Source organism: Chaetodon trifascialis, chromosome 8, assembly GCF_039877785.1.
Source record: "Chaetodon trifascialis isolate fChaTrf1 chromosome 8, fChaTrf1.hap1, whole genome shotgun sequence".
Classification (NCBI taxonomy): Eukaryota; Metazoa; Chordata; class Actinopteri; order Chaetodontiformes; family Chaetodontidae; genus Chaetodon; species Chaetodon trifascialis.
In genome coordinates this window covers 6,783,922-6,809,433 of record NC_092063.1, presented here as the reverse complement: position 1 = coordinate 6,809,433, position 25,512 = coordinate 6,783,922, and the positions used below count along the sequence as shown (strand labels likewise).

The following is a 25,512-nucleotide window of genomic DNA, read 5'->3' as shown; positions in this document are numbered from 1 at the left end:
ACAAACTTATTCAATGCCTCTAGAAACAGAAATATCGAATTAATATTGAAAACATCCTCGTAGAAACATGTGGATTTAACCACATGACTTATCGTGTGGTAGTTTGGAAAACTCTCGTGTTTTCTTGCGTGCTGTGGAGAGGTGTGGTTCTTTGTTTCCTGTTTGTCCTCTTCAGCCGAGGCTGGTGGTTCTCCAGGTTGCTTGGGAGCTGGCTCCAACACAGCTGGGACTCATCGCAATCAAGCACAGAATAAAGGCTGTGGACTGCAGAGGACTCATTGCCAGATTGTTTCTGCTGCTTAGTGGTAGAGTTGGCCATTTACAAGCGCTGCCTGCAAGTGTATATTTAGTTCTGTTTCTCTCGTGCCAGTTACCAGAGCCTGATCTACGGTGTCTCTGCCACCACCTGCCTCAAGCCTCCAGTCCACCACCTAGTTTCACCTGTGCCTCCCCTGCCATATGCCCTCAGCGCTAGTACTCACACCACCTGAGCTCTGTGCACTGCAGCGTATCCCTGGACTGCTCTCCACCTCAGTACCTTGTGCCTCACCTGCTACTCCCAGGATTCCCCAGCTACAAGTGTCCTGCATACCTGGAGTTTCTTTTCATTATCCATTCAATAAATTCCTATTATACCCTTGCTCCCTGTCTGCGTGTCTGCTATTGAGTCCAAGTCCTGCTGAAACTTAACATATTGTTGAGGAAGGCGCTTTTCCAAGGCGGATCTTTTTGTTATTTGTGTGTCAATATGATTTTGAATGAGGTTTACTTTATGAGTAAGTTCCAAGTTCACTTCGGCTTTCCGCAATCTGGCCAGGTAGTCCCAGTAAAACAACAACCTAAAAGATGTGAACGGTTAGCGAGCGTTACAGATACTGGTGTTCAGATTTTGTTACCTTTGGAAAGAGCCAGGCTAGCAGTTTCCCCCTGTTCCAGTCTTTATGCTAAGCCAGTGTTTCTCAACTCCGGTCCTCGGGCCCCCCTGCCCTGCAAGACTTTATTTATGGGGGAAATTCACTTGTTACAGCAGCAACAAGACGGAGTGCAAGAAGTCAGAGGACAAGAAGACAAAAAATAACAAGAATAAAAAATAATGCACAAATGTTATATACCTTATGGTAATTTACAATACATACAATACGTACACACTAATTTAGTTTTAGATGTTTCCTGCTCCAACACACCTGATTCAAATGATCGGCTCGTTATCAGGCCACTGCAGAGCTTGATGACGAGCCGATCATTTGAATCAGGTGTGGTGGGGCTGGAAACACCTAAAACATGCAGAGTTGAGAAACACTGTGCTAAGCTAAGCTAAGAGTTGCTTAGCTCCAGCTATTGACTGGGCAAGAAAACAAATAAACATATTTCTCAAAATGCCAAACTCTTCTTTTAAAGCTGTGGTTTGGCTTTAGCTTCAGTCGAATCCAGATTTAATCCTGCGAGGGCAGGGGCAAGAACGCGCTCACATTAGTTACAGGAACAATGATTTTAATGAAACTTTAGCACATATCAATAGATGGCTTCATATGTACAATATCATCATTTGAATGATTTGACACAAATAAGGCATTTCAAGTATCGAAAACAACCCACTGGTATCACATTTTTGGTGAATCGATCAGTTTCGGGGTAGCTCACACGTTACCAAGTTCCACTGGTAAAGCCATTTAAGAGGTGATCAAAGGCAAACAAGTACCATACAAACAAATGGTAAAATGTACAGTATCAAGACACACGAGCCGTATTTGCAAAACATCTTCCTCGCAATGCATCTGTTTTATCTTCATCACATCACATCACATCACATCCTTGAACTTTGGCTGCTTTGGGCTTTGTGGGTAACAGGAGGGAAAATCAAGACAGCATTCAGGGACTCGATTGATCGTTTTTCACAACCACCATAAATAAAGTTCATGTACACAAGAAAGGACAAACAATTTATGTACAGTGTTTTTCCTCTCACAATATCAAAAAAAAAGAAGAAAAACCTGAGGGCTGTCAACTACTGTACTTGCTTATCCCGCTTCCTTTGATGTATTCCTCTCCTATTCCGTGCTTCATAGTGAACATCTGTCCCACTGATGTCTGAGGAGGGACGTCAGATGGTCTCCAGATATTAATCCGAATGCACAGACATTCACGATCCATCTCAAAGTTGGAAAGAAATGATGAAAATATATTTATTACAAGGTTATGATGAAGTTCCCCGCAGGCAGCTTTGAACGTCAGTATTTTCAGTCGCCTTGAGCAGGATGTGCTTTATGTATTCTACATCTTTTTACACTTTAATGTGAGAAGTGTTCACGTTTCTTAAAGCAACAATAGGTTCATTGTCTTTGTGATAATTGGTCCTGTGACAGCGCTGAAACGAGAAGGAAAGAAGCATTTTAAGATGATGTAAATATCACAGACGTTAATTTAAATTGCATGTTTTGCCCTTCACAAAGCTCAGCAAGCGAATCAATTGAGTGAAATTAATTAGCATACCGGTGTGTCGCTATAAATGAAGAGGCTGACCTGCAGATTAACCTTTGCACCAGAGCCGTTCCGTCGCATCCTCTCCGCAAAGTGTTAATATGTTGATGTTGTGTATGGCTGCGTGTTCTGCCAAGAAAAAGCAGGAAATGGAGAGGTTAGTCCGTGTTGTTAACAAGTCAATTTGCAGCAAAATTCAGCTCCAGTAGCTTTGCTGTTGTGTTGATGCCACAGCGAGCGTCGCTGCGCTCGCACTGCTCTGCTATAACGCCTTGTTTCCTGTGGTCAAGAGAGGTTATCTTACCCTTGTGGTTTTGATCTTGTTGCCGGCGTAGCACATCCAGCCTGAGTTGTCAGGGAGCGTCTTGCATTCCTCCCCCTCCAGGCAAGGCTCCATCTCACACCACCACTTCCCAATTACTATGGAGGCTGCGGGCAACAAAGACAAGAGAAATGGCGAGGCAGGTAGCTCACTAACAGTCTGCAAAACCAGAGAGACCACAGTTTACAGATAGATGGCCATTAGGCGGGCTAATTATCGAATGTGTCAAAGATGGCGGTAAGTAACTGGGCTGTGTGTGTCACGTGCATGTGCTTCAGACAAAACTAGGGCTTATTATCATGTGGTTTCTTTATTAGATACAGTTATTCAGAGGGTGGAACCAACGCTTTTCATTGAGTGAGTTGATCTGTAGGTGTGACTGTGGCTTGACTTTAATGCATGCCACATTTCTGCCGTCAGGAGAGAAAATTGCCTTAAATACAGGGTAAGTAGACAGTAAATGGTTTGTAATGTGTGACAGAGGAAAAGAATCTGTCAGAGCTGACATCGAGGGACCTCTAATTCTCCCGGTCCGCGCCGAGACTGCGGTAATATTTGCAAAAGGATTTAAGAGAAAAGCTGCAGGTGAGAGGTTTTCCTCAAGCCAATATGTGTTTGAGTTGTGTCAGACCTGAGCACCAAATTCTTTTTTTTTTTTACAAGGGACTGAGCCTGAGACATTTGGCAAAGCATGTTTAAAACCATTATGAAATATCTACAGGGTACATATGTAATCAACAGCCATTTTCCTGTGCAGCTTTATGTTAGCCTTTATTTCTTCGCTCTTCCCTGAGGTGTGCTACATTCAGCGGTTGCATTTGACTGTCTGCTGCTGGAGTAAAGCTTCCCCCTGCAGATACCTTCTGCTGTCTGTCAGCAACCGAATTTGGATGTGACATTATCCCAGGTAATGTTAATCTTATCTGGGACAAGGCATTGCATGGGTGACTTAGGCTTTTATTTGAACAAATCTCTGTACAAAACATAGCAGGTATGTCTGGCAGGATTCCTCTCTCAGAATAATCAGGCAGCATGTTTGGCTGAATTAAATGTAAAAATGGAAATCATTCTTTTCCTGCAGTGCAAGCACACTCAGAATTTTGCCTCATGCAACCTTAAGACAGCTTTGTAGTAAAACCTGATATTTTATTTTTCCTTTATCTGCTAAAATACTCACCGTCGACACATGAAGGTCTGTTTCTAGTGGTTCCAGCCACCTTCCCTGGCAGACAGGAGCACTTGACTGTCTGTGACCGCTCCTCAATGCGATTCTTATTACAGCATCTGTGAGCAGCAATTACTTCACATGTGCCCCCCTCTGATAAGGAAGAAGGAAAAAAAACAGACAAACTACATTAAGTCAGCATCTCAGCGGCGATCAAACAGATACGTTTCGCTTTCTGAGAACACTTTGCTGTGTGGATGTTTGTGGCTAAACATAGACTGATCAGAGGTGCAAAGTAACTAAGTACATTTATTCAAGTACCATGTTGGGGTACATGTACTTTCCGATTTTATGCTACTTCATGTTTTTGCTTTTCTACACTTCAAAAAGACTTTTTACTCCACTAAGTGGGAGCTGTAACAATTAGTCGATTACCAGAAAATTAATGATCATTGGTTTATGAAGTCATTCCCATTCTCATCAAGTATTCTGGTTTCTCCTCAGTTTCTGTGTCATTGTAGATTGAATGTCTTTGAGTTTTGGACCATTGATGAAACAAGACTCCTGAGAAACTGTAGTTGTGAGTTACTTTGCAGTTTAAGATCTAATACATGATTGTTAAAGATTAAACTGGTGGTTCTCAAACTTCTTGGCTTGTGACCCCCATTAAAAAACACATTTCCTCTCTTTCATTTAAGCACATATTATCCAATATGTCCCAAAAAGTGAAAACTGGAGGAAAGTCCAGAGACATAAGACAAATGTGTGCAGCAGGACTTTCTTTCCTCTCCAGTTAATCATCTCACGACCCCTCAGCAGGGAAGCTAATCTACCAAACTGTGTACAGTATAAAGTAGTTAAAAGTAGTTAGTTAGTTAAAATACTGTTTAGAAACTGATGCATCACTTCAGTCTAACAGTTGTCATATGTGATGATATCACTCACAGTGGACAACCAGTAGTGGGACATAAACATAAATAACACAAATTTGCTAATTTGGTAATACTTTTTGACATATTATCAATGGTAAACAGTGCCAAGACAATATATATAAAGTTTTATCTCATCAGCTTCATTGATTTTTGGAAATATATGCTTATTCTCAAACAGGTTTTATTGGTGATCGTATCATGATTGGGCATGAAAAGGGCATCCTGGCAAGGCTCAGGTGTACGGATGCAGCGAGGTTCACCACTTTGTATATTGTATAAAGGATATTACTACATGAGCTTGGGAAAACTTCATTCATCAAAGCATTTTGTCGGTAAACACAGTTTGTTTGCAAATGATTTTTTCCCTTTAACACAGCATCCCAACTTGTCATTTTGAATGCTTGAAATGAACCTCAAAGTTACCTTAATGGCATGAATCTCATGCTTAATCTACAATGTCCATATTCAGAAATTCTTTCTGTTCACAGGTTTATTTCACAGAGTCGAACAACTGTAAAACATCACACAAGTTTGCTGTAAACAAGAATAATTGTGCTTTGCACGCTTTGAGCGAGCAAGACCCCCGAAGCTCGTTGAATGCAAAATGACGATGAAGAGATGTGTGAGAGCGGGAGGGAAAGAAAAAGACGTCTCTTCGCAAGAGGAGAGGCCTGCTTCAGGGTTATCATGAATATGAACACCATGCAATTATCACCAAACTACTGACTGTGCCCAGAAGGATGAGAGGACTGGACCAAGCGGACTCGACCCACCTCAACCGCTGGCCTCTCCCTCCCACTGCGCTCAGACTCTCCACATATGAGAGTTGTGCAGCAAAGGACCGTCTGACAATTACACCCGTCAGCATGACACAAGATCAAGGAGGTTGTAGAGAGAAAGAGCAGAGAGAAGGGGGGAAAGTATCCAGTATTTTGTCAGCAAAGTGATTTGAAGTAATGTTTGACAATGAGCTGAGAGTTTGTGGAACGTGTGGTGGGTAGATTTGCATATTTCCCTTTACTGTGAATATCTCGGTTTGGGAGGCCCCCCCAGACGCAGAGCAGTTCCTTAGAGCTATCTTAAGTTAGTCAGAGGAGTAAAAAGCATTGAATCACTGCATTCAGATAATCATAATTCAATCAATGTGAAAGCCAAGTGGTGGAAATTAAGTAGTTCTTTTATCAGTGTTCACTAATTAGCCTTTACTGTATAAGCAGCACATAAAGAATAACGCACAAAAGAAATCACAGCTGTACGCAGATATTATTCCTCCTTTATAACTCACTCTACGATGCATCCAATGCTGGTATATAAACAAATAAAGATGGAAATAATATATTATGTAGTTGTAATCATATATAATGATATGTAAACTAAAGCAAGTGGTCGATCAGTTGCTTTAGTTCAGTCAATAAGTGGTTTATAAGACATAGTGTTTATGACTGTATTTGTCCACCACTTTAACACCTTTAAATGAAAGTGTGACTGTGTGACAACTCTCAGAACTTGTCATGACAGATTAATCAGCACTAAAAATAGTGAAGCAGCGTCTCCATGGATTTTAAACAACCTCACCTTGCATTTTTAAACCTGCATGTGAATAATTTGTACGTGTGAATTTAAGTTGTCACAATGTCATATTTGCTCCACAGTTGCTTTACACTGTGTTATCCAGCGCTCATCAGCTGTTTAAACACCAGTTATGGAAGCTTGTTTAAAGCCTTGACTGACAGTTATTTTCATTCTAGATTAATCTGCAGATTATTTTCTCAATTAATCTTTTCTTCTAGAAATAGTAACAGTATGAAAAATCATCCAGGGGTCCACAACTCAAGGATTTTCAGTTTACTGTCCTAAAGAAAAGCAATGACTAAAACTAAAGCAAAAAATATTTCAGAATAACTTTCTGTCCACTGAAAAAGTAAATTTTACTTTTGATTTAAAAAGTTAAATCACTTATTACATGTTAATTTATGTTGAAGTGTTATCATTTAGCTTTAAATCACAAGTCAAGTCAAAGCAATCTTCGAGGATATCGCTGCACTACATGAAATATTTGTGCAGTCCACAATTTTAAATGAGCCAAACGAAGCCATGAAGGAGCTCGACCTCAAAAGGGACAGCGAGAGAGTTGTGTGTCAATTTCTGGATATAATTGAGCCATCATGTGAGCACCTGAGGGGATTAACCAACACTTGACTCGCTGGATAGAAGTAGATCAGTGGCCTCGTCTCACACTTGATTCTCTCAATTTCAACCACACTGCTTTCATCATCTTCTCTTATTCGTATCAAACCTCAGGAGAAGTCAGAATTAGATTGTGATGAAGTTGATTGCACTTCATTCAGGATTCAGTGTTTCTCCTGAGTGGAAATAAAATATATGTGCAGGACCCACTTGTAAATCTGCTCGTGCTGAGGTAAATGACAAGCATTAATTAAACTGAACGAATGTCAAGTTGCTGATTGAATGAGTGAGTTTTAAGAAGCTAAACTGATGGCCAGATTTCAATGCAGAGGAAGGGAATGACTGAGAAACCTCGACTTTTTTCTGCCTCTTGCCAAGTGTGTTGAGTTTCTGGGGGTTATCACGACTTCTGGCTCTGTATTTCAGAAAACATCAACAGCCTTTGGTTTTAACGGAAAAATATCCAGATCTTGTAGCCGGTCTGGGAGAATGTTGCCTGCTGTCTGATGCACTCAACAAAAGGGCATGTCTGCACAACGTTAATCGTGATGTACCAGTGGAAGCAGTGGGGCATCATTTGAAAACAACAGCCCACAGGGGTTTGTTCTTCTTAATGCATCTCCTTAATTGCATAAGACAGCCCCAGATTTCCTCTTTGATCTATTAAAAACACTACTCAACAGAATTAACTTGCATTGCTTGTTGCTAGCAAACAGAGCAAAGAATCGGGGTACTCTATATTTGGAAATCATCACCTCAGAAGAATACATTAAAATCAAATAAAAATGCAAATCAGCGTGGTATTTCCAGCTGGCAGGTGTACTGGGTACCTTTAAACAAAAGCTATGCAACGCTGATGAGCGCTCTTCAAGTTCACCCGTGGTTTCAGCCTGTGAGTACAACACGCTGCATGCTCCGAAACCCCATCTTTGCATTATAAATATTTCAGAGGGAGAGGGAGAATAACATGGCTGGAGATGAACGCTCTCATCAGGTGAGGGCTGGAGCCATGCAAGGGTATAATTGTTTTCTGTATTTCCATTTTCCCCTATTATCAGTGACTATGAACAAAGTCAGTCTCTAAAACGGCTTTGGTGCGTGTGTGCGTGCATGCGTGTGTGTGTGTGTGTGTGTGTGTGTGTGTGTGTGTTATTCACGTTGCGAGAACATAAATCTGTCTACACAGTGACATTGCAGGGACACACCTTCCTTATGGGGACAAAACAAAAGTCCCCATGATGTAAATCATTAAATTTTAATGTGAAGACTTGGGTTAAAGTTAGGTTCATGCTAAGGTTAATCTAAGGTTAGGTTTAGGTTAAGGTTAATCTAAGGTTAGGTTTAGGTTAAGGTTAATCTAAGGTTAGGTTTAGGTTAAGGTTAATCTAAGGTTAGGGTAAGTCTCCTGGAAATGAATGCAAGAGAGTGCATGTGCTTGTACATCTATCTTTGTGAGAACCAGTTTAAGCTTATATTATATTTGGAGAGTGAGGACGTTCCTCGCTTTGGGACAGACCTTCAGAAGGCTGTTAGAGGGTTTAGACTTGGTTTTAAAGGTTAGGTTAGAATTATGTTTAGGTTTAGCTTCAGATTTCAGTAGGATTTGGGCTTAGGCACTTAGTTTTGATGGTAAAGGTTTGGGTCAGGGGCTGGGGAGTGTGTGGAAACGTGTGTGTGTGTGTGTGTGTGTGCGTGCGTGCGTGCGTGCGTGTGTGTGTGTGTTTGTGTGTGTGTGTGTGCGCGCGTGTGTTGTCTCTCCAGCAACACGGTGATTGACGGAGAACAAGGGTCACACTGAAATTGTCATTCGTCGGGTCAGAGGTCACATCGAAAGCAGAGGGTCTCAGCCGGAACTGCCCTGTTTTTGCTGCCATGCTCTGTGCTCCTGCCTCCTCATTACTCTGAGCCAGGAAGCAGCAGCTGTCAGGATACGAGGCGACCGCCGACAACCTGCACCAACAGGGCAGAGCTCCTTTTTAGGTCTGAAAGAGCTGAAAAAGTCATAACTTTGTGCGATATGAGGTGGGGGTTCTCTCATGTTTTCCAGGGTGATTTGTTCCTGGTGTTGTTTGGTCCCTTATGTTGATTTATTTCCTGTGTTAAGATTTCTTTTGCTGTTCTGTTGTGCCTGCAGAAAAAAATAAAAAACAAAACCTCCCTGAGAGCAATGAGCATTTGATGTATTTAGTGTTGCAGTCCACAGTCCAGATTTTCTCTTCTTGCTCTCGCCTGCACTCTGCCTTGACTTGGTCTTGTATTATAGAAACTTGCTCTCTGACCAAGTGGACTGAGGGCCTTACAACTAAATTCAAGCATTACCCCCAGTCCAAGTTCAATAAAAACTGCTAACAAAAGCACAGACACTGAATACTTTCATGTTTCCTCTAATGGTATATTTAGGTGTTCTCCAAAATTTTGGCCATCTATATTTATATTTAAGATATCTATACCTATATTTTGGCTATATATCTTTATATTGATGTCATTTGCTATATCTAACAGTTCAAAACAGTGTGTCTAATATTGCTATTATGACTGAAATCCTTGATTCGATGTGTTCCAAGCTGTAACTACTGTACAGTACATGTTTGAATTTCATTGGCTTTTCAAAATGTCAATTGTCAACAAACTTGGCTGTGACTGGCTTAGTCTTCACATGGAAGAAGAGAAGGAGGGCGTCCTGCTTAACTCAGACTGTTATTGGCTCCTCTGGTTGCTCAGTTTCATGTGGCAGATCGTGATTGGTCGGGAGGTGTCATTTGAAACCCGAAGCTCCAGAATAACAGGAAATGTGTGCTTCTGCTTACATTTCCGGAAATTGTAACAATGAAAACACTGACGACAAGCGGAGGACGAACACATTGCCTGCTAATTTACAGTAAGAAAACGTCTTACTGTGGATTATTATCGTGTATTATCGTGGACTAAATATTCTTGCCGCAGTGGATCACCTGGATCTGCGTCCAGACCGTTTTTGTCGGAGTGTTTTCGATCTGTGGATCGATAGTGACTTGCCTCAATGTTAAAAATGGTTGTTTGATATAAGTATAAATGTAAACCTAGCGTTTGTGTCATTCCACAGGAAGAAAAATAAACAACAAGAAATGTTCCCACAGCCCACGAGCGGGCTTTCGGAGCGGTTAGGGGCTCACAGAGGGCACTCCATTGGTTTGCACATCTTAAAAGTAGGAGGATTCACAAGAGACAGATTTTGTAAATGTGCAGCAGAGGATGAAATATTTTGACTTTTAGTCCCTTATGCTTCAAACCCCCAAAACTTTGAATCCTACATTTCTCATAATGCAATTTGACATCATCTCTATTAGACCCCTCGCTGCGTCCTAAGTGCCCACTTCTTTCAAACTGCATATTTCCAGTGTCAGGCTTTATGTCAAAAATGGAGTATTTGAAGTGGGGTTGTATGAGGTTCAGCAGCAACACGTATTTTATCCAAAAATCTGTTCTAGTTTAAGTGTACGCTATGTTTAGCCCTTTCTGATGGGAAGTGAGGCAGGTCATGCCGCCCTCCGAAGCCACGGTCCAACCAGACTCCTTTAACCAAAAGAGTAATTGTACCTCGTAGAACAAAGGAGTTTCTTGTCTTCCGCTGCTGGTTAGTTTGTTTGTGTTACTGTGTGACTTTGCTGTTTAAAAGGATTTGTTAGGATTCACTTCAGTCATTATTTACTCTACAGTATGACTGCCTTCTGATTTTCTCATCATCTAAAGCTATAGTAAGCTCTCAGCCTCTTTTGTACCACTTTTTCCAAAGTGAAAAAAACATGAGCCTCCGTTTCACATTAAAGGACTGATTACCTCCTGTTGTATAGTAACATGGGTTGTATGTGCCCCCTGTATTTTCCTGATATTTATTTTGTCTCCTGTGTAATAACAGGATATTGCAGCAAAAAAAGATATGGAAAAAAGCTCACTTAAAAAGAGTGTGGAGTCTGGACTCATATTGACCTCATTTGTCTGTCTGGGTCTTCTATTTTCTATTCTTCTTTTATGTCTGAAAGTTAACATGTAGCATTATATTGACAGTTGCTGTAAAATATGTTTAACAGTGAGAATAAAATGGCTTTTTTGATACCTAACAAACCCTATGGCACTCACAGAGTGGATCTGCTTTGTTCAAGTTTATCACATGGAAATTTGTCAGAGCACTTAACTATAATGCTATTATCTACACAAAATGACAACACCTGCCATGAGCAGTGTCTCAGCTGCTGGATGGAGAGAGTGCCGTCGAGTCTACGGCACAATGAGTCATGCTGGAAGCCAACAACACTGCATCAAAATCCGATGAGTTATGGACAGCAAGCCTGGATGAAGGCGAGCGCTGTCAAATCGTGCGTGACATGAACGCGCAGTGCTGATTCTGAATTTCTGTGGATCTGCGGTTCTGCTTGTCTAATGAATGTGTGCAGAGTTCATGTGGGACCAGTAAATGGTTCTTCAAACGTGATGAAACAGCCATTGCGCAGAGGAATATGGTCAGTCTATCTCAATAGAAATGTCACTATGCAATAAGTATGCAATGACTCGCTGTCTGCTATAATGAGCCCAGACTGTGTGCTTGTCTCTGGAGACGCTGATAGCAAGTATACTGTCTGAATGGCAACGCTCCTCTGCCATCTGTTCCAGGCGTTCGACACAGTGTGTACATGAAAAAAATACTACATGTGCAATATATAGAGGGATTCTGAACACGGTCTATCATTTGGGTAAAACCTAATAATCTGAGTGAAATATGTGAGTTTAACAGGTATAGCATAGCAACGGGAGTAGTCACTGTTACACTCCACATACAAACCGACTCAAAAGCCTAGGGGACTCAATTTAGCAGGTAACCTGTCTGTCTCCTGGGACTCCTGGATTCAAGTGATTGGCAGCCAGTGGCACTGTGTGTTCCGAATGTACGCTCACACACACATTTAAGTGCCGAGTGACGATATATCTTGATGACCGTGTGACAACTAAATAACCCCCCATGAGCTCAGAGTCCATGTCACATGCAAGCCCCTGCAAATTCAGAGTCTGTATTACCTGTGGTTAATTATTTTGTAGCTTAAAAGTAATTTATAACAGACTGCAGGCCCCGATCTCCAAACCACAGCAGTCCGTGTCTACGAGCAGCATGCCTGTCACCTTTTAATGGGAAATGCATCCAAGGTGACCCATAATAGGCTCCACTTTCTCTGCATGCTCTCTGCAGACATCCAAGCCAGCGGGCTACAGCAGTTCTATCGCTGACAGGAAATGGGAGCAGCAGATTAGAGAATGTCAAATTAATGCAGATGGAAGACAGTGAGAGGCACAAAATATGTGACGGCATGGCGTCAAATTGAGTGACTATTTTGTTTTCCCTGCCTTCTGTGAAAACATCTGAAGTCCCTGTAGTACTGTTGTTATTCTCAACATAAATGCTGGGGTGAAAGTGAGTGGCGTACTGCTCGATAAAAGACAAATTTGTTTGGAGGCTGACAGAAATGCAGAGGACCTGCATGTTAGTCTGAACAATTAAAAAAACCCCGCGAGTTAACTTTGAGAATTAACAGTGTTCGGGTAGAGCCTCGGATACTGCAGCACAGGAGGATTTTTTTTCTTAACAAACTCAAATTTAATGCACGTGTGTGTTCCAAGTTTACATTTGTGAGTGCATGTGCCTGCCAGGGAGTGAGGAATCAAAACAATTTGCAAGCAAAGAAACCTACCAATTGCTACTCAGAAAAAGCACTGTCCATGACAAACAAAAGCATCGAAATTCATGAAATATGGCTGGCAGTTTTGACAGGGCGTCACACAAGGAGGCCGAAAGATTGGTCCTGTGCAGTGGGCCAAATATGGGTGATACTTTATTGAAATGCAAAAAGACTACTCGCCGAGCAGAGCTGCTGTTGTTTTAAGATGCATGAAAACTGCATGGAACAGAGGAAGCAGCGAGTAGCAGGGAATGGGTTTCGCATTTGCATGTGAGCCACAAAGCCTGTCGTCTCTGTTGTCACACGCAGCACAGGCCCAGGACACTGCAAGACTGGTCCTGATCAAGGGCATTAAATGCTATTCTGATTCTCAGCGAGTCAGACGCGCACATGAAAAACACCCGTGGTTATTTGGTTTTTATGGTGGAGATGTGTGGCTTGTTGAGCATGACAGCGGCGTACTGTACGACAGCAATCACCCAGCAGCTTTCATGTCCATTAAACACGTATAAACAAAGGCGCTCTATCGGCTTTGTCCTATGCTACTCCGACGCCTGAGTTCTTTGAAAACGGGCGAGCAGAAAAATTACAAGGTAAAAATATGTCTTCTGTCAGTGAGATGTCATTCATTTTTAAATGTCAAGCTGTTCCTATCCTTCACTCTAGCCTCTTTTTCCCAACTGGCAAATGTCCAGAACTGGTATTTCATAATTTTAGATCGTCTGCTCTGATGAAAGAGTCACACTCGGGGAGAAGAAAGGGAAACAGAGATAGAGTCGACTCAGAGTCACAGCCTTTAGATAACAGCTGCTTGCCTCTGATGTGACTGCTGGCCTGATCAGTGAGCCTGCGACATGTAAACTGTGTAATAATGCATGATACAATGGCTAAATGACCGCTCTTGCTGTATGACATGTGTTCTGAAGGGGCGTTGACGATGATTATGCAGGCTGAAATTGGCTGGGATGGTTATTTGCTTATTCAATATGACACAATAGAGATGACTGTCATGTGATCGACATTTTGATCACGTCTCACTGCATTTAAAGAAGGTATAGAGCCCCTGCTGCTGTACGGAGAAACATTTCCAGCACCTATATAAAATGTATTCAATTACACGTTGTAGTGTGGGGTTTAGTTAACTGACTGCCTCATTAAATTAGCAGATCATAATAGGAACCAATTAAAAAACTGACTGCTTTTTATTGTAACATTCAATTTCATCTAGTGAGGAAGGACATGAAATGTTTCAGTCAATCCTTCCTTCATACCGCTCATATTTTCACACATGCATACACCAGTCTCTCCAGGAAAGGTAATTGGATCTGTAGTGTAAATATGCCAGAAGACTTATGGCACACCAAGGAGATATTAGAGCGGGAAAGAAAAACTGAAATCTGCACTAGAGCCTGATAAACCCAATATTAATTACTTTGCTTATTTCTCATACTACCCTCCCCCTTGGAACCAATTAGTAAGTTGAGATGCTTCTTTTCAGTTTAATGAGGTCTAAGTAATGATAATGAATTTCATATTCCTGCCAAGCATTTAAAATAGGCTAGTGGAACCACAAAGGCAACGCTATTTGAAATGATCTCTCAAGCACAATTCCCATTTCTTCCATTGAGAAAATCAAAAATGAAGAAGTGAGGTCCTATTTTCACCAGGATGAATTAATAGAGGTAATTTTTCTTCACACTGGCACCGTTCGGGGATGGCAGAGCGTTCGTCACATGAAGTCACTCGAGACCCAGTTTTAACTAGATTTAAATAAACTATGCGTCTCACAACTGGGTCACCAAATCTTCAAAATCACATCTAAATTCCACCACGAATGGGCAGCAGCGAAGTGACAAAAACCCTGTTCATCATCCAAAGAGCAGGGAGAGCCCGAGGACTGCCACACCTTGAAAATTTTCCACAAAGAAGAAAAGCCAGAGAGGCACAATAAGCACGCCGTGACAAACTTGTTACGTCTCTTGCACTTCCATGTAATGTCAGTTAACAGGAAAACAAAGCAGCAGGGTAGCCTTTTACCATGGCAGGGAGCATATCAGACCTCAGTACACACAACACACGGAGGTCTGAACCCTTGGAAATAACATTTGCAAAAAGTAGGGACACAACGCTGTCATTAATTTAGCAGCAGATTTTGTTTTATGGGGGAAATGTTGCATGAAAGAGGAACAGTGTGCACACATGAACCCACAAAGGCTTGTGTGACCACTGGCATCAGCAATTACTGTGAAGTGTGGTGACGGTGGGTTCCTTTCCATTGTGAGGGCTTGTTTTGATTCTCTGGAATGAGAACAAAAGATAAAAGCGTGGATTGATTTTTTTTTTCTTTTTTTTTTTTACATGTTATTAAGCAATAGAAATTTGAAGCGCTGTCACTGTGTCAGGTGTATTTACTGCAGTCTGTTATCCTCTCGTGGGCTTAAGGGTGTGACTCCAAATGAGGAAACCGAGGTACAGACAGTTATGGTGCTGTATAGTGCTTCAGATTAGTGGTGTCCAAATCAGGGGCAGGGCCAGAAGGGTGGCCAAGGGTGGCTCCCCTGTCGCCCCCCCAGGACAGAGTCAGAAGGTGATAGGTAGCAGACTTGTTAGCTGCATGGCTGTACTCCTGGACAGGCCTCTCAGGTACAGGAGTGCAGCCCCAAGGCCACTGGACCAGAACTTCTGTATGAAGTGACGGTTGGTAAAATTTTGCAGGAGTAAAATGATCACAAAGCAAAAACAGCTACAAAGACATGAAAAATGAAATGCAAAATGAGCAGTAACATGACACAAAAACACTAAACAGAGACACAAAATCACCACAGAGATGTAATGACCTAAAAAGAAGTGCAAAATGACCACAAAGAGACACAAAACAACCACAAAAAGACAAATCAACCACAAAAGACCACAAAAGTGAGGGCCGGAATGACCACAGAGACCCAAAATGCTGAAAAAGATCCCCGAGATAACAAAAAATGGACACAAAACAACCACAAAGAAACCCAAAAGGACTAAAAAAGAGCTGCGAAATGACCACAAAGAAACACAAATGAATACAACAAGCAAAAAGAAGCATAAAGGGACACAAAACAGGCACAAAGAGACATGAAATAATTAAGGCAAGTGTGGGTGTCTCGCTGGAGGGGGAGGGGGGCTTTGTCTCATAATCTGTATATGGCTGTGAGCTATTAGGGATTAGAAAAATTATATTATTTGACTTTAGAAAACGTAAAGTTCATTTATTACAATGAATAAACAACCTAACTCTTAATGATGTCCAGTTTATGTGCAGTTTGACAAGAACCAGGCCTTTAAATGTGAACACATTTTTCCAAATGTGCCCCCACTCTTTAAAACTGTGGCCCAGTCTGCCTGCAGTTTCTAACCCGCTAATGCAGATGCATAATTCACAGTAATGAAAGTTTAACACTGATTACACCTAACATCGTCGTCGCACATTAATTCATATGAAACATTAATGTAATCCATAAACTCTTTTAAGAACCACTAATTAGTTTTTAGCCTGACAGGTTAAAATGTTCAGCACGCTCAGAAACTTCACACAGCATTGTTTAATATTATCAAAAGCACTTATTTGGTTTGCTGTTTGCACACAACAAGAAAAAGAACAGCATCTGTAATAGCTGAGCTTTGTTTTGGACTATTTCTGGATTAAAGCAAACTGGAGGTTTTTATCAGGACTCAGGGTTTCACAGTCAACGATCCTTCAGCTATGTCAGCTGTCGCAACAACATATTTAGAAAATTGCTGCTAACTACAAAACAAAACAAGCTTAAAATCTTACTAATGACCCCAAGAGGATGCTCTGCTTCGTACACACAAGAGGCAAAGTGGTTTAAAACGATCAACTAATAATGCCATTCTGAGGCAAAATGTGTTCCACTATTCTCTGTGGTTATTAAACAGCAATTTTCTCTTAACTGCAAGCCTCCTTTATATGCAGTCATGATGTTTTTTGGGGAGAAACAATTGCCTAGGGGCTGCAGTTCATAGTGACAGTTCTCTAACATAAATATTCTTATTAATCTGGGTTGTCACAGTACATGTATCCCTCATGAGATGTCTGGTACAGAACATTTGGTTCAGTACACTAATTGTTTCAGTACACTTCATCCTATGATCCAAATAATTAAAGACTTATTAGTGTAACACACCCTGCTCACTGTTTACATCTCATAAATTACAGAACTTTTCTTCAAAAGTCTGAGAGCCACCCATAAAAATCTGGCAGTTACTGTAAATGCTTGTTGAAATGCATTTGTGTGGCTCATGAACAGCTGTTTGATGTTGACATGTTTAACCCTGAGCTGCACACCTCAGCTCAACAGAAGTCAATATTACATCCTGTCTAATTGATTACTCTTACTCAATTACGCCCCTGCTATTTCTCAAAGTATTGTTTTAACAGTTTTCTGGTGTCTCAGTGTTGTTTGGCCCACAGGGATGAGCAGGAAGAGCAGATGGATGAGTGGAATGCAGACTCAGCTGTGCTTTGTGTGGCAAATGCTAGCATGCTAAGCTTACTCAGACATTTTTTTTGTTCTGTCCTCCACGCGGCTGCAAGAGTGTTTTGCCTGCCTGGTTTTGTTGACTTGCTCAAGTTTAGCTGACTTTGAGCTGATTACACTGGGTAAGCAGGCTTCATAGTTAACCAGGTTTTTTTGGTCTGTTTTAATTGCGTTTATTGTCGATGTATGATTAACAGACCCCCTGCAACCTTCCTGTGTCTGACTTCCTGTCTGGCTTGATTGGCTCTGTGCAGATTGTCTGACAAAAATAGACTTGGCACGTATTCTCCGCTTCAAAAACACCGACTTGCACACAGTGGAATTTGGGGGGTATAGTGTGAACATGGTGAAGACTACACCTGCTAAACATCAGCTTGTTAGCATTATCATGGTAAGCTGTGCATGAGCGCAGCCTCACAGAGCTGCTAGCATCGCTGGAGCATGGCTACTTTCCACTTGCCACATTTTCCACATTGAGTCATAGCACAGAACATTTCGTCAGCCCAATTTTGCTAACTAGCTCAGATTTTGTTGATTTGGTCATTTTTCCTTGATGTGCCGCTAGCATGAGTAGGCTATGTAGGTAAATTGTGTCTTTTTTTTGTCTTCTGTTTATCGTTGGTATTCAATTGGGAGTTTGCGCGGGGTGTTTTATTTTGAAACTTTACTTGATGCTGTTCCTATGTCTGACTTCCTGCTCGGATGGTGCTCTGTGCAGCTTGACGCAGCCTCCATATGGAATCGCAACCATCTTCTGGAATGGCTGCAGACAGCTCCGGCTGCCACGCGGCTGCTGGACCACATTGCAGCCATGCCCGATGGAGCTTGTGGGTAAGAGTGCTTCTAAAGTATGCAGGTCTCAGGTAATAGCAGGTAAAGTCATGTTTTTTTTTGTTTGGCTCTTGGCAACTGATACTATGAGTCAACACAGACAAACATTTAGACGTTAATGTTACTTGTCACTTGCAACATGACAGTGACAGGACTAAAATAGTGTTGGGTTTTGGTGACAGTAAACCTATAAACCAGGACGTGCCTGATGATGAGGATTATATTTGCACTAGCTCAGAGGTTACTGGCTTGACAGAAAAATACTGCTGCTTGCAGTGTGCACAGGCATGTTGCACTGACCTCAAGACAATGACTGTGATTTGTGTTACGTGCCAGTCAGTGAGCGGCTACCATAGCCTATGTGTGACAGAGTTTAGTATGCTGTGTGCATACTGTGTACATATGATCACTGAGGTCTGAAAATAGCTTCTTTGGCACCTATAATGATTGGAAAACAAAGAGACAGGTGTTCTGGGGAGGTAGAATATGCTCTCTAAAGATTCAATGCAGTGTCATTGTATTTGTAGCTTGTTCATGTTAACTGCGTTTATGTAGGACTCTTTGTAAAAACTCATGCAGATGAGAGTTAAAATAAATCGAAAGAAATGTAGTTTCCCATTTTCCCCACTGCCCCAGTGACAACCGCTTCCTCAGCACTGCGATATGTATTGAGCTGTGAACTTTGTTTGCCGTTAACACCCTTTTTATTAATGCTCGGGGACTCTGGCTAAGACAAGAAACAGCTGGTGTAGTCTTGAGAGAGAAAGCTGGCTAATTAATTAAGCTGTGGGCCACAGAAATTCATTTTGCACATAAGCGTTGTGACCACAAACCATAGCCCCTGCACAGAATTGGCTGAAAGACTTCAATTAAACATGCTGTTTAAACAAATATCCACAAGCTTAGAGGAGCTCTCGCTTATGAATAATTCATAGCCTAGAAGAGGAAATAAATGGGAAATACTGAAATATGTAAAACCTATTTGTAGCTGTGAGCATACAGTAATAATGAGGGCAGTGATCGTCTATAGATTCATTCACTTAAGAATATATTTTTCTTTCAGGGCTAACCAAGGAAATGACACAAATAGTTCATTTCTGGTGAAATATATGATACTACACCGGCTGAACAAGCTTAGTCTCTCAGAGCTACAAGAGCCAATAAAGCAAAGCAAATCCACTCTGAAGGCTATAGAGGAAGTTTCTGGTGTTTTACAGAGTGGTCAGAGGTGCTTCTGCGTCACAGTGGCATGTATAACAACATCAGGACAAAGTGGGTTTGCTGAGCTCCAGATGTGGAGACGCCCCGGGCTGAGGCTGCACGCCACTTCCCATTGGCGCTGCAGCCGAGCAGCGATGACACTAGCGAGTGCATGGTTGAGAGGAGGTCTTGGGGAGGGGAGGAGGAAGATGCATGTCAAAATAATGTGCCTCCAGGATGCATTATATAAGGCTATTAAATTGTCAGTGTCTAAAACAGTGCATAGAGGATGCAACCTTTGTTTGTGACAGACGAAAATCCATTTTTCATGTTTGTTTCATTGTGAGCTTTACCAGCGAGTGGTTTCTTTTGTTGGAGTGCATTGGAAAAAAAGCCCTGATCCTCTACTCCTCACTAAAGCTCCTGAAAGAGAGACAAGAGGGATTTTAAGGGTATTTTCACTCTGGAAAGAAATGAAACTATAGATGCACTCCACACATTAGAGGGAAAACTGTTATTAAAGTTGCTTAACATTGAAAGTACATCCATGTTGAAAAGGCATGGGGGCTGGGGGAGGGCTGCAGCTGCTATAGCTGTTATATCATAGTCGGTAACAGGGTGAGAGGAGGGGAAGACAGTGGAATGGATATCACACAGAGTAAAGTATTTATGACTTAAGTCTGAATAAATTATAATATACAGTGGATACTTACAAGCGAGTTACCTCGGCCTGTGTCCTCAGTTCTGCTGCTCTGCATGTCTCATATATATACAACATATCTTGTTATGCACGTTCACTTGCAGCTTTACATTTTACAGCAACCACAAGGCAAGAAATTATCTGCACAGTGTTGAGAATCGATGACCTCTCCGTTATGAACAGTTTGACCCTGCAAAGCCGACTGTCGGTGGGAGTGAGTTCACAAGGGAGCAAGGCCACCTCAGGCAGCCACTATCTGCTCTTTGTCGTACTCTCAGCTAACACCTCCACATGATGCACTGCATCACCAATGGCACTATTTCTTCAACTGGAAACAGACTGCTGCTCAACACATTCAATAAATCTTTGTTGTTTCTGCAGTAAGCATGTATTTCAGTCTTCTCCCAACCCAGTTGCAAGAATAAATGTTGTTGCAAACCATGGATATGCTAAAACTTTGGGGTTTTTTTTACCACAGATATGGTGAAACTTAACGTTTTATGATCAAACTTTTCTTTACCACTTTCTTTCAAGGTTCAGAAAAGATCATATTTTGGCTTAAAATACCCGGTTTTGCTTGAACAGTGGAGCACTCTGATGCTTCCTCTCGCCAAGCTGTCACGCCATCACTATCCCCTCCACCAATTCAGCTCATGTGCATGTGTCAGTAGTCTGAGCTACGTCACTTTGAACCCTACTATAGTAATGTCGATATGACACACATGAACCGTCCACATGTAACATATATAACTTTGCAGAAACGCACAATGGCAAAATTTTATTCTGGCTGCTGGTCCTGCTTTGCCAAACATCATGCAAGAGCTGAGATGCTAGTCCTGAAAAAGTGTAATTGTTCACGCAAGCAAAAGCATATTTTCATAGTTGGATTAAGTTTTAAAATTAATGCAAGTTGGTTTAGCGAGTCAGTGTTTCAGACAAGAAAAATCCTTCTGCGATTTCCTCCGGACATGTTCAGGGGTCGAGAAACGCATGACCCCAAAAGAAACATCTCTGCCCGGCACATTACGGATGCACGACAAACACAATCTGTTCTGTTTTGTGCACAGTTCATGCTCTTTGCACCAAATAAATACAGCACCTTATGAATCATATGGCAGAGAGCAACACTGCCTGAACCAGGAGGGCAGAGAACAGCCCAAAGCGCATCTGAGAGAGTGGCAGGCAGCAATCTGTAAGTAGAGCTGTAGGCTGGAAAGCAGGCTGACTTGTCCGAATCACTGAGCGCACACAGGCACCTACTCAAGGGTCATCCAGCTAATGGACTTCTGGACACACATTCTTTGCAGTAAGGCTGCCAATATTTTGGTGCCCGAGTGGAACAGTTGCTTATATGCTGTCAAACAAATTATTACCGAGGACACATTTGTAGAAAGCAACACAATGGCGCTGATAAATCTGTAATCTTCCTGTCTCGTATGTCTTTTTACGCTACGTGTTTACTATTTAAAAGCAATAATTTCATTTGTGTGTGTCGAAAGGATATATGAAGTCACGATGTAGCTCTTCCCAAAGTCACCGCACGTGACTGACTTGGTTTGCCAAACAGCATCCTCCCATAGATCTAAATTTCTATTGGCAAGGAGACAACTGATCCCACGCCCTCTGTAATCTCGATTTCCTCTGGTAATGCCAGTCACCGTGAACTCGTGGCATTTGGCTGCCTTTAATGATTGGCCCAGTGGTCTGCAGCCAATGGCCTCCTTGCCACCAATTCATGACCCGTCAACCCCAATCCTCCCACCAATCCAACAGGCACACAACACACAGCACAGAACAAATGTCCCAGTGTCAGAATCAATCCAGACAGACATCCCATCCTCCTCTCATAAAACTGGCATCTCATTTATCCAGGAGTGAGGACTAGCCATACTATGGTAAATGGAATGACAGGGCATTTACACTTTTAGTGGCAGAGGGTCCTGGAGGACTCGGATTGTTCACTTTGAGCTCGTTTTGTCCAAAAAGGTTCCTGAATGCACATTTGAAATATTAATTCCATTTCCCTTTTGTTGACATGAAACCACTTTCTAGAGGATATCCTATTTGTGAGCGTCTTTTTTTCTTTCCTTCAACATTTTTTCTCCCCCAATACACATGTGCAGACATGAGTAATGAAATGAAGGTGTTGGAACAGGAAGTCTTCTGACTCACAATATTGAGAGTATTGAAAAGACCCCTTGCTGATATGCTTGAGGTGCACCGGCGCATAGAGGAAATAACAGACACCGAGGACCTGCACGCTCATGCAGCTACTTCTCCCTTTGAAGTTCTGACAGCATTCGACTTCCTCTCCTCCACCGAATCCTGACATCATAATTATTTACCATAACCATGGCTTACATCCGCCTGACGACAGCAAGAGTTCGACCGCAGTGATACGGCTGTATTCTATTCAGTGCAATTTCACAGGGATCACAACAGCATAGATCTAATTGAGAAGGAGCAGTGTAGCATGAATATCAACTGTAATAGCTCAAGAAGGAAAGTGCAGATGCATTCATCGTACATCTTTGTCATCTTCAGTATAGAACTTCTCATGCTATCAAGGCCAAATCTTAATGAAAAACAACCGCTGTACAATACGCTTGCAAAATAATGGCTTGTTAGCCCAAGCTAGTACATCAGTGAATGTAATGACTTACTGCAATAAAATCGAGATGGAAATATAAACCCTGAGCAAAATAAAGTGTTGTTATTTTCTCCAAGCTTATGACAATCTAATTAAACACATGAGCAACCAAACACAGCGTGCTGCAGTGACAGTACTCAAGGGGCGATGGCAGCAGTTAAAAAGTTGACACTTAAAGGGAGCACCTCTCATTTTGGTGATTTTAAGAAATCTGTGGTAGCCAGCACAGAGCAGCAGAGAAGGCTCAGGCGGACTCACCGATCATGTGGATGGTGGTCCGTCCAGGCCTGGTCCCATGGTGCTGTTGGATGGTGTCGTAGAAAGTGGCCTGACACAGCTGAATGGCAGTGATGCTGACCCAGAGGCACAGGCAGAGCAGCCAGGACATGACAGGACACATCTGCTGGGGACGGGCAGAGTCAAAAAATACATCATGCTCTCGACCTATGACCTCAACACTTCGCCCCCCCCAACACACACAATTCTGGAGTCCCGAGCAAAATAAATTAATGAACGCAAATACATTTTAAGATTTTGTGCCATGTCTGTTTGGCCTCCACCGTGAAGTCTTTTAGTCATCAGAATTTATCATTAGCATGATTATATAAGTATGAGTTCTTCACTGTTTCGTCTTCCTAGTTTGCCCTGTCTTGTCCCTGAGCCACAACGCTGCAAATGTGGAGTGATCCCTGGGGAGTTTTTCCCATGCAGCAGAGATTTCCCCTGACAGGCTGACTCCCTTCAACTCCTGAGCTGTGCTCCTGCCTCAAAACCAAAATCAAACTTGAAGAAAGATAAGATTTTAGCAAGCAGCTGGCTGCCGAGGCTTTTCTGTATCTGTCAGAATAATGTGACAGTGACACAGCAGTAATAGGAATCAAAAGCCTTGTAATGTTTCACCATGCTGTTTAGATAAGGAAGAAAAAAAAGAAAGAAAAAGAAGCAGAACAACAGCGAGGAATGCTCCTGGTCATTGGAGAAGGGTGGCTGTGAAGGAAATGCATGAAGGAGAAAATACAAAATGTTTCAGCCCTGAAACGGTTTTATTCTCAGCAGCCAACAAGCATTAGATTATTAATCAACCTTCTAAATGCATTAATTCACATCACAGCCTATTTAAAACATGTATGAGACGTATTTGAATTGAATTTCTTTATGGTATGATTTCAACATGATACTGAATTTTCAAGTGCACAAAAACTTTTATCAAACCTCAGGAAGGAACAATGTGTTTTGCATCAATTAGCACTAATAAGCTTATAAATGAAATGCATCCTCCAGATTGTACTGATGACATTCAGGGAGCAGAATACTTTTCAGTCCTCTCTCATGCTCACCGTCCATCCACAGTGGCAATAAAACAGTTCAGATGAAATAAATAGCTAAATGGCTGAATTAATATCTTAAAGGAAACTGCAATAATCAATCAGGAATCATATCATGCAGTAAAAGAAAAATGCATTTTGTTTACCTCACGATTCAGAGAACAATTATGTATGCAGATTTCACAATTCACATTTAAATCCAAACTGATTTTTGTGGTAAATGCCTGATTTGACAATTTTATGCAAAAAGCCTAATCTCCTGACAATGACATGCTTTATTTTTTGCCCACAGCCGAAAGAGAAAAATCTTACCTGAGCAACCCAACAAAGAGTGTATAAATATCTCAACAGAATGACATAAATCCATCCATAACGCTGCTCATGTTGATCCCATCCAATAACTCTGAATTTAGCTCGAGGAGGGAACTCCACTGACTCTGCCTCCCTGCTCCACACTTTGATAGCAACAGTCCAGTGATACAGAAATGAACGTCAAGCCGGAGTCAGGAAATAGATTTAGAGCTCTTTCAATTCCACCTTTGAAATATCACTGCTTCCCCTTGAGGAGCTGCTCCCACTGACACTGAATTCATTTGCCCCTTCGCATTTATAGGCACGTGCGGAGTGCTCCTTAATTAACTGTAGTGGAATCTCTTCTTTCACCGTCTGCATCCTTCCAGTGAGAGGCAGCCTCTGAACAGCAGCTCTCGCTGAGTCCCCCCTCAGCGAGCACTAAGAAACAAATGTTCCCGTACAGCCTGGCTGAGTGTAAAGACTGTATCACATGTCTTAAAGCCAGACTGCCTCTGGATTAGATGGCATGGTGCAACTCCACCTGATCATATGCTTCTGACAAATGCAAATCAGGGAAACTGGCACGGCTCACGTCGCTGTGACCACATGATTAATGATTATTTACATTTAGAATGGATTCCTTTTTCTCCTCAGGCAACATTTGCTTTTATTCCTTTCCTCTTTCGGTTGTCAGTTTCTACTCTGCCCTACATAAAAAGATCGGAGAACACGCCTAATCTTTTTAAGTGATTTCGTGTTGTTCCGGGAAACTTAACGAGAAAGTCAGGATGTTAGATGCAAGCGCGTGAGGAGGGGTAAGAGGCAAACCCTCAGTCCTCAGCTTACCTTGGTGTTGTTACACGAAGGTGCATAAAAGAAGATTAGGAAAGAGCATGTTTCCACAAGCTGAGCAGAAAAGAAAATTGAAATCGGATTGTGCTGAGAAATAATAATGTCCATTCAGCTGAGGGTAATCTTCACCTGTGTGTTCCTCACTGTGATGGAAGCGTAATGGTGATGGTAGCAAAGGAGGGAAGGCGAGTTCTGTTATTTAGTGTAAATCAGCCCCAATCTGAATGTGTGGGAAACAGCTTGATCCACCCCGTTCCCCACCACCTTCACGACATGGTGAGCTCTACTTTTGCATTGTGTCTGGATTTTTTATCGCTGGCATGCAGAACATGCCCTAGG

At 41.9% G+C, this 25,512-nt stretch overlaps 1 protein-coding gene across 4 annotated transcripts; it reads right to left on the bottom strand.

The window, feature by feature from the left end:
- Positions 1-1,472: 1,472 nt before the first annotated feature.
- Positions 1,473-25,297, bottom strand: LOC139335064 (chemokine-like protein TAFA-1). Of its 4 annotated transcripts, none has more exons than XM_070968467.1 (6): positions 25,168-25,297; positions 22,961-23,105; positions 3,978-4,118; positions 2,783-2,907; positions 2,521-2,607; positions 1,473-2,365 (listed from the first exon to the last, which is right to left on the bottom strand). In XM_070968467.1, the coding sequence occupies exons 1-5, from the start codon at positions 25,279-25,281 to the stop codon at positions 2,575-2,577; spliced, it is 558 nt and encodes a 185-aa protein (XP_070824568.1). In that variant the 5' UTR covers positions 25,282-25,297; the 3' UTR covers positions 1,473-2,365; positions 2,521-2,574. The 4 variants fall into 4 exon arrangements, with proteins under 4 accessions (XP_070824568.1, XP_070824571.1, XP_070824570.1 ...); XM_070968470.1 differs by lacking the exon at positions 25,168-25,297 and adding an exon at positions 24,340-24,791 and having other exon boundaries at positions 22,961-23,102; XM_070968469.1 differs by lacking the exon at positions 25,168-25,297 and adding an exon at positions 24,340-24,768.
- Between the last annotated feature and the right edge of the window lie 215 nt (positions 25,298-25,512).

Excerpts from the sequence above, each read along its gene's own strand:
- LOC139335064 (XM_070968467.1), bottom strand. The coding sequence starts at position 25,281 with ATGGACATTATTATTTCTCAGCACAATCCGATTTCAATTTTCTTTTCT. Across the intron at positions 23,106-25,167 it reads CTTCGTGTAACAACACCAAG|CAGATGTGTCCTGTCATGTC; the intron begins GTAAGCTGAGGA and ends GCCCGTCCCCAG. Across the intron at positions 4,119-22,960 it reads GACCACCATCCACATGATCG|AGGGGGGCACATGTGAAGTA; the intron begins GTGAGTCCGCCT and ends CTTCCTTATCAG.